This window comes from Symphalangus syndactylus, chromosome 20 (genome assembly GCF_028878055.3).
Source record: "Symphalangus syndactylus isolate Jambi chromosome 20, NHGRI_mSymSyn1-v2.1_pri, whole genome shotgun sequence".
In the NCBI taxonomy this organism is placed as follows: Eukaryota; Metazoa; Chordata; class Mammalia; order Primates; family Hylobatidae; genus Symphalangus; species Symphalangus syndactylus.
The window spans coordinates 40,170,271-40,184,143 of NC_072442.2; the positions used below are offsets into that span (position 1 = coordinate 40,170,271).

At 57.7% G+C, this 13,873-nt stretch overlaps 1 protein-coding gene across 2 annotated transcripts; it reads left to right on the forward strand.

Moving 5' to 3' along the window:
• Nucleotides 1-2,649: 2,649 nt before the first annotated feature.
• Nucleotides 2,650-13,404, forward strand: PPP1R1B (protein phosphatase 1 regulatory inhibitor subunit 1B). 2 transcript variants are annotated; one of them, XM_055258087.2, is made up of 7 exons: nt 2,650-3,363; nt 5,100-5,160; nt 5,469-5,491; nt 5,899-5,974; nt 9,858-10,061; nt 12,386-12,505; nt 12,595-13,404. In XM_055258087.2, the coding sequence occupies exons 1-7, from the start codon at nt 3,283-3,285 to the stop codon at nt 12,642-12,644; spliced, it is 615 nt and encodes a 204-aa protein (XP_055114062.1). In that variant the 5' UTR covers nt 2,650-3,282; the 3' UTR covers nt 12,645-13,404. The 2 variants fall into 2 exon arrangements, with proteins under 2 accessions (XP_055114062.1, XP_063485045.1); XM_063628975.1 differs by lacking the exon at nt 2,650-3,363 and adding an exon at nt 4,689-4,707.
• The last annotated feature ends 469 nt before the right edge of the window (nt 13,405-13,873 follow it).

The following is a 13,873-nucleotide window of genomic DNA, read 5'->3' on the forward strand; positions in this document are numbered from 1 at the left end:
TCAGAGTTAAGTCAAATGAGGTCTTGAATTTGTTCCTTGGACCCAACCGCCTGTGCTTCTAACCCAAGAATAATAACCAAGAAGTGGCATATTATTTTTACATCTTATTTGCATATGATTAATTCTAAGTCAAAGTGAATGCAGGGCACCCTGGCCCCTTGCTTCTCAGTGCCTTCCCACCCCCACCCGGTGCCTGGTCCTGGCCACCTCCCCCAGCCCCTGCCAGGCTCCACTGTCCCCAGCAGCCCCTCCCCACTCCTTGCCCCTGCCCACCCTTCCCCCAGCTCTCAGGAGTCCCATTCCCTTCCTCCTCTGTCGCCCACGCAGCCCCCACCACCTGGCCGCCCACCTGAAAAACTTTTCCCCAAGTTCTTGAGAAGTCGCGTAGGATCCAGGAGAGAAAAATCAAAGTAATAAAACCTCATTTAATTCCTAACGGAGGGCAGAGCTGCGAGCTGCAATTATCTTAATGCTGAGCTATTTTTACTCTCTCTCCATCTCTGTCTTCTGCCTTTCTCCGTTGTGAGGCTCGCTATCTCTCTCTCTGCCTCCCTTTGTCTCTCCGTCTCTCAACCATGTTTTCTGTCTCTCTTTGCTTTCTCCTCTCTCCCCCAATCTCTCTCTCACGTCCTGTCTCTGTGCAGTCTCTTCCTCCTCCTTCGTGTCTGTCCCCTGTGTCTGTCCCTCTGTCAGCCAGTCTTCCCCACCCTTCTTGGCCCCAGGATTTAGATGCCAGAAGTGTTGGTGCCTGGCCACAGGCTGGGGGAGATGGGCAAACACCCTCCCTCCGCTCCCAAAGACCTCATCTTCCAGGCCTAGCTGAGAGGGAGGCTTCTCTGCCCTTATCTCCCTTCTCAGCTGCCCCAGCCTGGGATCCGGGGAATGTTTCCTGATCTGGGGTCTCCCAGAGCTCCAATCGGTTCAGCAGAGCCTCCATAAATAAGCCCTCCTGCTCAAATGGGGCTCAGCTGCCATGTTCCCTGAGGCCTTTTCAGCTTCTACAGGCTCTGAGGTGCAACTGGTGCTGATGCCTCCGTCTCCACCCTCTCATCACCCTCCCAGCTGTCCTCTGTCCCCTTCATCCCCACAATCCTTCCCCACACCGCCAGCACTGGAAGCCACAAGCCCCTTCCCCACCTCTGCCCACCCAGTGGCTGTCCGGGCCACTGCCTGGACCATGCCCTTCCCGTACCCCTTCTTCCTTTCATGACCTCCTTATTTACCCTCCCAAGGCACTGCCAAACTGGCCTTCGCCATTCCCCACCACACCCCATCTTTGACAGAGGTTCTGGGCCAAGCCAGGGGCTGCCAGAGATGCCTACACCCCTGGGCCAACAACTTGGCATCCGGCTGTTTCCCAACAAGTATATAAGTCAACAAACACACAGGGACTTGAGCCAGGCCTGGGGTTGGCCAATGTGGAGCTGGGTGGCCAGGACATCCTAATCCTATGAGCAACACTCTGGCCCTCCTGCCACCCTTTCCCTCACCCCCAGAGTGGGCCCTGACCCCAATTCCAGAAGATTTCTCTGGCCTCTCACTCCACCCAGGACCCAGATGCTGGGGCTGGGAGTGGAAAAGCTGCAGGAGGATTGGGGGTAGGGAGGGCTCCTGGACGTTTCAAGCCTGAGAGTGACCAGGAGAGAGGACGCCAACACAAACAGAGCCCCAGGAAGACATGCATGTACGTCTACACACGCACCCTCTCGGTGCTAGACAGAAGCATTCAGACCCTCTGCACAGCTCCAAGGAGGGAAACAGCAGCTCCTGCAAAGGTACCCAAGGCCCGGACAAATAGACTAAATAGACAGGGACATTCCACCCACAGGGCCAGCTCCTCCCGCTCCCGCTTCAGAGACACACACAAACACCTCGAGAGAGAGAGAGGCTCACACCTGTCTCCCCCAACCCTGCTTCTGAATGCACCAAATTCACGCATGTGATGGCACGTGTACAGGCAGCCCCCAAACCGCCCCCCCCAACTCTGGGCCGGCCCTGTCCTCCCCACCCCATTAGATCCGGAGAGGAAAGACAGGAGCCACGTGAATCCACAGTACATCATGGCAGGGCACATTCCCCTTCTCCCTCACAGGAGCGCTCACACATCCACAACCTCATACCCCAGCAACTGCGCAGCGGAGCTGTGGATACAGTCCCCCACCCCCTGCAAGCTGGCACATGCCTGCCCATCACCTTGACAGCCTCTGACATCCTCCCCGACACCCACACCCTCCCCCGCACACACGCAGTCCTCCCACACCCTGCCACTCACACCTGCATCTTTGACACTCTGACACACTTACACAGACACACTCACACCACACCAACCCCCCAACACACTCCCTGGCTATGGGCACCACAGGCCCCTGGCACACCCCTGCACACTCTCCCTGCCACGATGACTGACACGTGTCCTCCCACACACAACTCGGTCACACTCGCTCCCTTTCCAGGACACCCCCATTCACAGCGTGACAGGCTGGTACTCTCCCCACGACCTCGCAGGCCTCCCTGAAACTCCCAGTACCAGGACCACGAAGGGGTTAAAGCCAGAGTCCTGCCTCCCCGCTGCCCCTCTCCCCCTCCTCCCCCTTTATCCTCTCTGCTGGACTCCATCAATAATGCAACTTCAAGTTCTGGGGAGACCGCAGGGGGCCCCCCAGCCGGCTCCCCAGGCCTTGGCTCTAACTCCCACCCTCCTCCCAGCCCCAGGAGAACACGATTCTCCATGCTCATTGGCCAGTTTCCCCTAAACCCTCCCTCCGAGCACCCGGGGGCCAGTCCCAGGCGGAGGGGACGGGCTGGGGACCCCAAAGCTGGGACCGGAGGGGTGAGCCCGGCAGAGGCAGAGACACACGCGGAGAGGAGGAGAGGCTGAGGGAGGGAGGTGGAGAAGGGCGGGAGAGGCAGAGAGAGGAGACACGCAGAGACACTCAGAAGCGGAGAGACACCGAGACGCAGAGACACTCAGGAGGGGAGGGACACCGAGACTCACAGACACCCAGGCCGGGGAGCGCGAGGGAGCGAGGCATAGACCCGGCTCAGCGGGCGCGGGGGGCGAGCCCCGAGTCCCGAGAGCCTAGGGGCGCGCCCAGCCCAGGCGCCGACCCTCCTCCCGCTCCCGCGCCCTCCCCTCGGCAGGCACGGTATTTTTATCCGTGCGCGAACAGCCGTCCTCCTCCTCCCGCCGCACAGCCCGCCGCCTGCGCGGGGGAGCCCAGCACAGACCGCCGCCGGGACCCCGAGTCGCGCACCCCAGCCCCACCGCCCACCCCGCGCGCCATGGACCCCAAGGACCGCAAGAAGATCCAGTTCTCGGTGCCCGCGCCCCCTAGCCAGCTCGACCCCCGCCAGGTGGAGATGGTAAGGGGCCCGTGCCCCACCCCGGCAGCGTCCCCGACACACCCCGCGGGGCTCTTCGCGCTCCCAGGGCGCTGCCCCGGCCGGACTGGCCTGGGGGTGAGGGCGCAAGGAGAGCTGGGCTCTGCCTCGGTCAGGACGGGGCGCGGGGCCGCGTGTGAAGTTAGCTGGAGACTCATGCAACTTTTCCCCGCGGCTTCGGTCCTGATCCCGGGGCCAGAGAGTTCCTGGCAGTGAGGCTGGGGGTGCGGGGGTGGGGGGACAGGCCGATTCCAGACCGCCCAGGAGTGGGGTGGGGGCGTCCTTTGGTCCCAGCACAGTCCCCAAAGTGTAGTCAGTCTCCTAGGCTACCACCGGGACCGCTCCGCCTGGCTCTAGCCCAGAGCTGGTCAGATGTGAGCAGCGGTGGACACTGACCTTGTCACCCAGGGCAGGAGTGTGAGGCCGCCACCGGGTGACCCCACTGCCCTGCCCCTCTCTAATCCCGCGTGTGTGCCTGGGCCGGGGTCGCCAGAATCTGGCTCTGGCCTCCTGCTGTCAGGCCCCAGAGCCCCATCCCCAAGGAGGGAGAGGTGAGGAGTCATCACAAAGCCAGACCTCTTCCCACAGACTACTGAGTCCTCCCGAGGGCCTTCTTGGGGGTTGAGGGGCTTCCAAAGGCTGGCGGGTGCTGCGACAGAGGGCTTCACTTCCCATCCCTAGTGGAGCAGGGGTCACTTGTTGCTGAGATGCAGCTGGCTCCCCACCGAGCAGTGATGAGGGGGCCAAGTCATTGTGGGGCGAGATAGAGGGCAGGGGGTACAGTCCTGGGCCTAAGCAGCTTTGGGTCATGAGGGTGTCATGGGGAGCTTGGCTGGGGAGGTGGCAGTTTCAGCTTAACTCACCTGGTTCTCTTTGTGCATTTCCCTGGAGCTCAACAGGGACCTAATTAACTGACAGTTGGTCTGATTGCCAAGCTGGGGGGTGGGGGGGTCAGTTGCTGGGAGTGCTCAGCACTCGCCTCCCCCCAGTTCAGCTTGGCTCACCTAGCAAGGAGGGCAACTTTTCATTTCTCACAAGGACTTGGTGAAGAGTTCTGCAGCCTTACAGAGACTGGCAAAGAAGCCCAAACCCAGGCCCCCAGAGAGGTCCCCCAGGCCCCTTTGGGTCCCTGAGCCTCAGCTGGAGGTGGGGGGTGCCTGCAGTGCCCTGGCTCAGTCTCCTTCTGAAAAGCTGGATCCAGCTTGTTTGGAGCCCTTGAGCTGATTTTATGTGGGCAGGGCCACGCGGGTGCCATGGCCCGTGGGGCGTCTTCCCCAGAGGGCCCAGCCCTCGCAGCTGGAGCTGTAGCCAGCTTTGGCTTCTGAGGTCTGATGTTTTCAGAAACTGGGGAGAGGAAGGGCCTTGGTGGGAGAAGATAGGAAGGGCCTTGGTGGGAGAAGATAGGAAGGGAGATGTCTGTTCTGGAGTAGCCATGGAGTGGGACAGGCATTGGCTGGGAGTCAGTGACTGGGGTTTTTCTCGTCCTTTGGACTTGGTGTGCTGTGTGGCCTTAAGCACATTGCCAAACCTCTCTGAGCCCTGCTTTTTCACCTCTATAAAATGAGGGGGTTAGGTGAGCTACAGAGTTCCTTTTGGCTCTGACAGACTTTGATTCAAAGGTTCCCTGGGGACTCCAAAGCACTGTTTGTTCCCTGCTGCCTGGGGGTGGGGGAGGGCTGCAGGTGTCCATCCTGTCACCCCTCCGTCCATCTCCTTAGATCCGGCGCAGGAGACCAACGCCTGCCATGCTGTTCCGGCTCTCAGAGCACTCCTCACCAGGTAGGCCCCTCCCTGCCCACTTAGCCTCGGCCCCACCCTAGCTCTGATGCCTTCCTAGGGGCCCTGCCAAAGTCCCATGAACAGGAGTCAAAGCTGGAGACTGGGAGTGGATAAGGTCTGGAAACCCAACTCTACTGGCTTTATTTATTGACATGACACCTCCCAGCCGCAGGAGGGAGAGGGCACACTTTCCCTGTCCCCAGAGACTGAGACCCTGGGGAAAATAACTCGGATTCTTTCTCTCTCTCCCTGTTCTCTTTTCCTCCTCACTTGGTTCTGGTTCGGTTGGCTTTGGTGGCCTTCCTCAGAGGAGGAAGCCTCCCCCCACCAGGTGAGTTTCCTGGGCAGCTGGAAGGAGGGATGCCTGGGTTCCTTGGGGTGGGGTGGACGGGTGCCCACAGTGACAACCAACCAGTATGGGGTGCCACCCAAGAGGACACATTAGCATATCAGTGGACAGTCCTCTGAAAGTGCCTCATGCCAGGGTGCCACCAGCAGATCCTCCTCTGCTCAGACTCAGGGTGGAACCTCCAGGACCTAGAGTCCTGCCCTGAACCAGGCCATGGCTTATGGGGGCCCCCCCAAAGCCACAGGGTGAGGAGGCTCAGCCTAGGTGCAGGACCCATTAGCAGAGGCTAAATCAGTCCGCTTAGGTGGCCATGGGTGGGATGGAGTGGAGGGAAGGTGAAGGGAAGGGGCCTCTGCTGAGCCCCTTTAACCTGGCACTTCCCCTGGCAGAGAGCCTCAGGAGAGGGGCACCATCTCAAGTCGAAGAGACCCAACCCCTGTGCCTACACACCACCTTCGCTGAAAGGTACTATCCCCCTACCGACCTTCCTGACTGTCCGCTTGATCCCTGGAACTGGGCAGACGCTGGGGGAGCTTTCGTCAGTGGGGAGGGATTGTTTCGCCACACATAGCCAGCTGTCAGCGTGGCGCAACAACCCAACGTAAAGACCAATTTTTTCTCAGTCTGGCCTTGCAAAACACAGGAGTCCCGAGGCTGCAATGGGCAGCTATGGGCCTTAACATCGGGTTGTGGGCTTGAAAGAAAAGAGATGGCTGGCCTAAGACAACCAGCAGGCATCCGCGTGGAAGGGACTCCACCTGCAGCTCCTCTTCACCAGCCTGTGCTGGACCACCTCCCACCCCTGCTCATCCAGGGCACCTTCTGCTGTGGGCTTCACTCCTGGCCTCCCCTCCCATTCGCATCCCATTTGCACAGATCTGCACACTGGTCTCCTCTTTCCTGCTTCCCTTTCTCCATGGAAAAGCAAGACATTCCTTTTGCACACACTTACTGAACACCTAGTATATGCCAGGCCAAGTTGGTGGGCATTGGGCAGAATAAGATGAGTCAGATTTGGTCCCTGCCCCCTTGGGGCTCCTTGCCTCGAAGGGTCAGGGAGGGGCCAAGTAAGGTGGCTCACACTCGAAATCCCAGCACTTTGGGAGGCCAAGGCGGGAGGACTGCTTGAGCCTAGGAGTTCGAGACCAGCCTGGGCAATACAGTGAGACCCCCATCTCTATGAAAAACTTACAAAGTGAGCTAAGCGGTGGCTCACGCCTGTAATCCCAGCACTTTGGGAGGCCGAGGCGGGCAGATCACCTGAGGTCAGGAGTTTGAGACCAGCCTGACCAACACGGAGAAACCCCGTCTCTACTAAAAATACAAAATTAGCCAGGCGTGGTAGCGCACGCCTGTAATCTCAGCTACTCAGGAGACTGAGGCAGGAGAATCACTTGAACCCGGGAGGCAGAGGTTGGTGGTGAGCCGAGATCGCACCATTGCACTCCAGTCTGGGCAAAAAGAGCAAAACTCTGTCTCAAGAAAAAAAAAAAAGTGAGCTAAGCATAGAGGTGCACACCTGTAGTCCCAGATACTTGGGAGGCTGAGGCATGAGGATTGCTTGAGCCCAGAAGTTTGAGGCTGCAGTGAGCTATGATCGCACCACTGTGCTCCAGCCTGGGCTACAGAGTGAGATCCTGTCTCAGGAAAAAATAAAAAAAAGAAAAGGGTCAAGGAAGGTACACAAAGATATTTAAGCTTGGATTTGAAGCATCATAGGAATTTAACAGGCAGGCAAGGGCATCCCAGGTCCAAGAAGAGGGAAGAAGGTGTGCAAAGAGAAGGAGATGCGAGTCAGAGGGGGACTTTTGGGCCAACCTGGAGGAGGCTTCGTTTCTGGTCAGGGAGCTGAGGAGATATACCTGAAGGAGATAGGAGGGCCTCTTCTTAACTAAGCCCTGTTAGCCTACCAACCCCCACCTCAACTCCTGCCTGGGGCTTTTCCTGCCTGGCCAGCCCCCTCCGCTCCCACGGAGGTGGGGAGGGAGAGCTACCGGAAGAGTATGCTGGGAACTGCTTCGGGGGAGGGTTTAATAAGTTCCCAGCACCAGCCAAGGTCAACAGGTGTACCTGTCAGCCCACTTGCCAGGGTTGGGAACAAGAGAGGAGAGGCTGGGAAGGGAGGAGAGAAGGGAAGGGGTTATTTTGCTTTCCCCAGGACAGGAAAATGAAGGGTCAGAGCTGCAGCAAGTGGGCAGTGTGGCTCAGCACCTGGAATGACCTCCCCACCTAGAGGGGTGTGTGGAAGGGCCCCAAAGCAGGCATGAGGGAGAGAGTGGCATCTTCTCAGGAGAGAATTTAAGAAATCCCTCTCCCACCCACCTTGGGCTGGGTAGGGAGAGGCTGGGTGAATGTGAGGGGAAGACCTGGCTCTTGACTGCGAGCATGGGGGAACAGGCCGGGATGAAGATGTTAGGGCCAGGGTGCTACCATGCATCGTGCAGTGTTCAAAATTGTGCACCCCCTCAACTGCCCCTCTAGGCCACATCTTAGGAGAGTACAGGTGAGTAGAGGCAGGGAAGAGGAAAGGGATCAGGAGAGGGGTGGCCAGTCTGGGGCAAGGCTGGGGACCTTCCAACTGAAAAAGAGAGACTTGGGGTGGGGGTAGTTCAGGGCCCCACAGAGTGTGGCAGAGAAGAAGACAGCCTGGAAGGAGTGATGGGGAGACCCCAGAGAGCCCAGGAGGCATGAGGGAGGTGGGGGAGGCGAGGGAGGCGAGGGAGGCTCACGGGGCACCAGCGCAAGCGCTGCACACACCTTCTGTTGTCACTGCGGCTCACGAAGTGAACTCTCCTCCCCCGCTGGGGGAGAAGGAAGCTGCCTGGGCTGCCACCTGCTCTCCTGCCTTACCTCCCCCCACAGCCCTCCTGGATCCTTCTCTACCAGGAGGGCACTGTTTTGTAGGCTTCAGTCCCTTTGTGGGCAAGGGAAGGTGCCTGGCAGGGTTGGGGCTTGTCAGGGAAGAATCGAGGGCCCTGGAGAGAGGGGCATAGCACTAAGTCTTGGCTTGAGGGGTTGTGCTCCAAGGCCAGAGCTCTCACACTTGGCTCAAGATGAAGCTCTGCCGCGTCCCCAAGGTCAGGGTAGGGTGATTTATTGTGCTTTTATTGCCTGGATAGCTTGCCCAGAGCCAGCAGGAGGTACTGGGCTGGGAGCTGGGGGCTGGGTGGGGCAGCGGGCACATACAAAGCACCCTCTGTGCCTGTCCCCGAGTTGGCAGGAGCATGGCACCCTGCTCACTGTGCCGGAGGTTTCCAGCCTGGCCCTACCCCCCTGGGCCTTCTGAGGGGAGGGGCCACTGGCAGACCAAGAAGGAGCTGCAGCAACTCCCCATCCCCCCACCCCCAGCCCCTCCTCAGCATCTTGTCTGTGGCCTGTGAACTTTGTGTCGCATACGCTCTAAGATCCCGCCAGATCCTGCAGCCTCTCCTCAGTGGCCCCTCAACCTCTGCCATCCCCCAGAATCCCTGGCCCTGGCCTCTTTCTCTAACCCCTTGCTCCTTTCCACCTTTTGGAAACTTGTCTCCAGCTGCCCACACTGTTCCCTTCCCAGCCTTATCTGAGCAGGTCTTTGGAGGCTGGGGGGTTGCTTTCTAGGTCACCGCAGAGGGAGCTGGGAACCTGGGGATGTGGGTCAAGATTGTGGGGGCCGCATCTGAGCACGCCGCATCCCCAGGCACAGACTGCACTGGCTGCAGACTACTATGTCCTCAGCCTCGGAATTGTTCTGTCCCTTGGAGCCCGGGGCAGGAGTATGTGGATTGGCATCTATGACTGGGCAGTGCCAGGGAGTGGGGACTATGCACTGCATGGGAGGTAGGATCAGGGTAAGCAGTGAGCCCTCAGCAGGCTGGGCACCCCCAAGAAATGGAAAGTGGCAAATCCCCAGGCCCTGGTCCCTACGCCCTGTGTCTTCTGCCTGGGCTTGAAGCTGGGAGACACTGTCTCCAGTACTGGGTACTTGGCAAATCAAGCTCTCCAGCCAGGGAATGTTAAGCTGCTGCTGTGCCCGCCTGGTCTTGCCCAGCCTGGTGCCCTATGGTGTGGGAGAGCTGCCTGGTGGCAGCCTCTTGGGGGCTAGCATCTTGGGACAGCTTAAGAGCCAAACATGATCAAATCTACCCCTGGCTGCCTCTGCCCTGGTCTGACCCCCATCAGGCTGACCTGTAACCTTTGGCCTTTGAACTTGGGCCCCTGAGGGGGTATTCTCTGCCCCAGACCTATGGGAAGGAGGCTGGGGGCTGGGCCACATGCTATCTCCAGATCATGGGAGGAGTGATGTCCCCATGCCTGGGTGACAGGCAAGGGTCTGGCTGACCCTTGCCTTCCTGGGTCTCCTCTGTGCCAGCTGTGCAGCGCATTGCTGAGTCTCACCTGCAGTCTATCAGCAATTTGAATGAGAACCAGGCCTCAGAGGAGGAGGATGAGCTGGGGGAGCTTCGGGAGCTGGGTTATCCAAGAGAGGAAGACGAGGAGGAAGAGGAGGATGATGAAGAAGAGGAGGAAGAAGAGGACAGCCAGGCTGAAGTCCTGAAGGTCATCAGGCAGTCTGGTAAGCTGAAGGGCCTGTGACATGTGGGTTAGGTATGGGTCCTCCTTGAGTATATGGGGACGTCCCCTTCTAGTTCAGTGTCTCACACACGCAAACTGTAGTGACACCACAGGGGCCCCCCTGTCTTCTCGCTCCATGGGGTGCCTTGCACTCAGTCCTACCTGAGACATGGGCTTCCTCCATCCTTGGCTGAGTCTCTCTCCCAATCAGGTTTTCGCTAATAATTCCTCTCTTCCCTGAGAATTAAGGCCAAGGCCGTTTGGGGTTTGAGGCTAGAGCCAAAAAAAGACTTCCCACCTATGGCAGTAAGGGGGTGCGAGGACATTCAGGGATGGAGGACCAGAAGAGTCCAACATCCCCGTCACCTGCATTTCACTTACACTTTTGAACCTAGGATGTGGTCTCTGCTGGGGTGCAGAGGGCTGCCTGATTTACTTGCCCTCTCCAGGACTGTTGTCTGTTTCTCCTCTTTTTCCTTCCTAGGATGGAGTGGGAGGGTGCCCTCTAGTGTTCAGATGTAGAATTTAAAATTCAAGAACCAGTCCTGTCTTCTGCATCTCCAACCTCAGCTGCCTGGGAGAGGAGTCAGGGAGGGGCCTAATACTTGTAACAGAAGGCCTCTAAGCCAGATGTTCCAGTTCCAAAACACTCCACAAAAGGTCCCAGGCTGGATTCGGTGGCTCACACCTGTAATCCCAGCACTTTGGGAGGCTGAGGCGGGCAGATCACGAGGTCAGGAGATCGAGACCATCCTGGCTAACTTGGTGAAACCCCGTCTCTACTAGAAATATAAAAAATTAGCCGGCGTGGTGGCGGGAGGTACCCGGGAGGCAGAGGTTGCAGTGAGCTGAGATAGCGCCACTGTACTCTAGCCTGGGTGACAGAGCGAGACTCCGTCTCAAAAAAAAATAACAAATAACAACAACAACAACAAAAAAGTCCCAAGGCCCAGAGATTTTCTAGGCAGGAAGATTTCACCCCTTTCCATGGTTGTTTCTTCCATGCCTGGCCATGGAAGGCTGTGCCACATCTGTCCCTCCTAGGGTACATTAACCTTTTTTTTTTTTTTTTTGAGACGGAGTTTGGCTCTGTCGCCCAGTCTGGAGTACAGTGGCATGATCTCGGCTTACTGCAAGCTCCACCTCCTGGGTTCACGCCATTCTTCTGCCTCAGCCTCCCGAGTAGCTGGGACTACAGGCACCCGCCACCACGCCCGGCTAACTTTTTGTATTTTTAGTAGAGACAGGGTTTCGCCATATTAGCCAGGATGGTCTCGATCTCCAGACCTCATGATCCACCCGCCTCAGCCTTCCAAAGTGCTGAGATTACAGGCGTGAGCCACTGCGCCCGGCCCATTAACCTTTTTAGTCTCATTATTTATGGGAATACTGAAGAGTCAACCACCTCTACCAGAAGCTGTCAGCTCTTCCACACAAACAAAAGGCCTTGGGCCTCCTGCCTGCATATCTGGCAGTGAGGAGATTGGCCATGGGGGCAAAAGCTGTTGCTGGGCTTCAGTCCCTTTGTGGACAAGAGACAGCTGGAAGAGCTGAATCAGTTCCTACTGAGACCCCTCCAAAACAGTGGAAGAGGGGTGAGAGGAGACTGTTCCCTCAAGAAAAGCAGCAGGTGGCCGGGTGCAGTGGCTCATGCCTGTAATCCCAGCACTTTGGGATGCCAAGGCCAGTGGATCCCTTGAGGTCTGGAGTTCAAGACCAGTCCAGCCAACATGGTGAAACCCCGTCTGTAATGAAAATACAAAAATTAGCCAGGCACGGTGGCACACACCTGTAATCCCAGCTGCTTGGGAGGCTGAGGCAGGAGAATCCCCTGAACCTGGGAGGTGGAGGTTGCAGTGAGCTGAGATCGCACCACTGCACTCCAGCCTGGGCAACAGAGTGAGACTCCATCTCAAAAACAAAAACAAAAAAACCAAAACAACAAAACAAACAAACAAACAAACAAACAAAAAAACAAATGCAGAAGGGCACCGGGTCAAATGATAGTCCTATGATAGAGCAATATAAACCACCACGAATCCTAGTGGCTCCTGGGAGCTGGTGCTGGGCTGGGCAGGGTATTCACTATTACATCTTGTTTAAGGTCATCTACACAATTTCCCCCTTACTATTTCCTTCAGAAAGGTACTAACTGACTTATTAAGCCATATGGCTAGTCGCTGGGAGAGCTGTTCTAGCCCAGTGCTCTCTCCATGCTGCCATGATGCCCCTGGAAAGCTTAACCTCAGCCATCAGACACTAAGCTCACACTCCAGGACAGCCAGATGGATACCTGTGTTCTTATCTCCTCTTTCTCATCCCCAGCCGGGCAAAAGACAACCTGTGGCCAGGGTCTGGAGGGGCCCTGGGAGCGCCCACCCCCTCTGGATGAGCCTGAGAGAGATGGAAGCTCTGAGGACCAAGTGGAAGACCCAGCACTAAGTGGTAAGGCTTGGGAGTGTGGAATGGGGAGGAGGGGCTGGGATCTTGGTGGGTGGGGCAAGGCCCTGAGTCCCTCTCTGCTTGCCTTTCAGAGCCTGGGGAGGAACCTCAGCGCCCTTCCCCCTCTGAGCCTGGCACATAGGCACCCAGCCTGCATCTCCCAGGAGGAAGTGGAGGGGACATCGCTGTTCCCCAGAAACCCACTCTATTCCTCACCCTGTTTTGTGCCCTTCCCCTCGCCTGCTAGGGCTGCGGCTTCTGAATTCTAGAAGACTAAGGCTGGTCTGTGTTTGCTTGTTTGCCCACCTTTGGCTGATGCCCAGAGAACCTGGGCACTTGCTGCCTGATGCCCACCCCTGCCAGTCATTCCTCCATTCACCCAGCGGGAGGTGGGATGTGAGACAGCCCACACTGGAAAATCCAGAAAACCGGGAACAGGGATTTGCCCTTCACAATTCTACTCCCCAGATCCTCTCCCCTGGACACAGGAGACCCACAGGGCAGGACCCTAAGATCTGGGGAAAGGAGGTCCTGAGAACCTTGAGGTACCCTTAGATCCTTTTCCATCCACTTTCCTACGGAGGATTCCAAGTCACCATTTCTGTCACCGGCTTCTACCAGGGTCCAGGACTAAGGCGTTTTTCTCCACAGCCTCAACATTTTGGGAATCTTCCCTTAATCACCCTTGCTCCTTCTGGGTGCCTGGAAGATGGACTGGCAGAGACTTCTTTGTTGCGTTTTGTGCTTTGATGCCAGGAATGCCGCCTAGTTTATGTCCCCAGTGGGGCACATAGCGGGGGGTGCCAGGTTTTCCTTGTCCCCCAGCTGCTCTGCCCCTTTCCCCTTCTTCCCTGACTCCAGACCTGAACCCCTCCCGTGCTGTAATAAATCTTTGTAAATAACTGCTGAGACTCCTCTTTCAGGGGAAGCAGGAGGAAAAGGGAGGTAATGGGGCGTCCTGATAGGGAAGGCCAGTGATCAACCAAGGGTTAGGGTTTTGATCCTACTGTCCAGTCCTCTAGTCTAGGAGTCTTTCTGTCAGACAGCAGGCTCGGGGCACTCAGAGGAAGAACCACAGAAGTTCTAGCTGCTGCTTGGGATGGCTGAAGGAGGCAAGTGGGGTGGGTGGGGTGGGGAAGTCCTTCTCGAATAACTGGATTCCTCCAAAGATTTCCCCATCCCCACAGGACTCCCCTCGGGAAATTCCCCTTTTTCCCTCAGAGCCAGGCCTGTGTGGCCTAACAACGACGGCCCTCGTCTTCTTCCCACTCCCCTACCCTTAGGTAAGCACTTCGACTCCGGCCTTTGAGTCCACTTCTGCGCAGGGCCAGGGCTGGAGGCGGGGCGAAGGGGCGGGGCCGCAGGCGGACG

Bases quoted from the DNA above. Each gene is read 5' to 3' on its own strand.
- PPP1R1B (XM_055258087.2), top strand. From the start codon at position 3,283: ATGGACCCCAAGGACCGCAAGAAGATCCAGTTCTCGGTGCCCGCGCCC. The intron at 3,364-5,099 runs GTAAGGGGCCCG...CCATCTCCTTAG, and splicing joins ACCCCCGCCAGGTGGAGATG to ATCCGGCGCAGGAGACCAAC. The intron at 12,506-12,594 runs GTAAGGCTTGGG...CTTGCCTTTCAG, and splicing joins GGAAGACCCAGCACTAAGTG to AGCCTGGGGAGGAACCTCAG.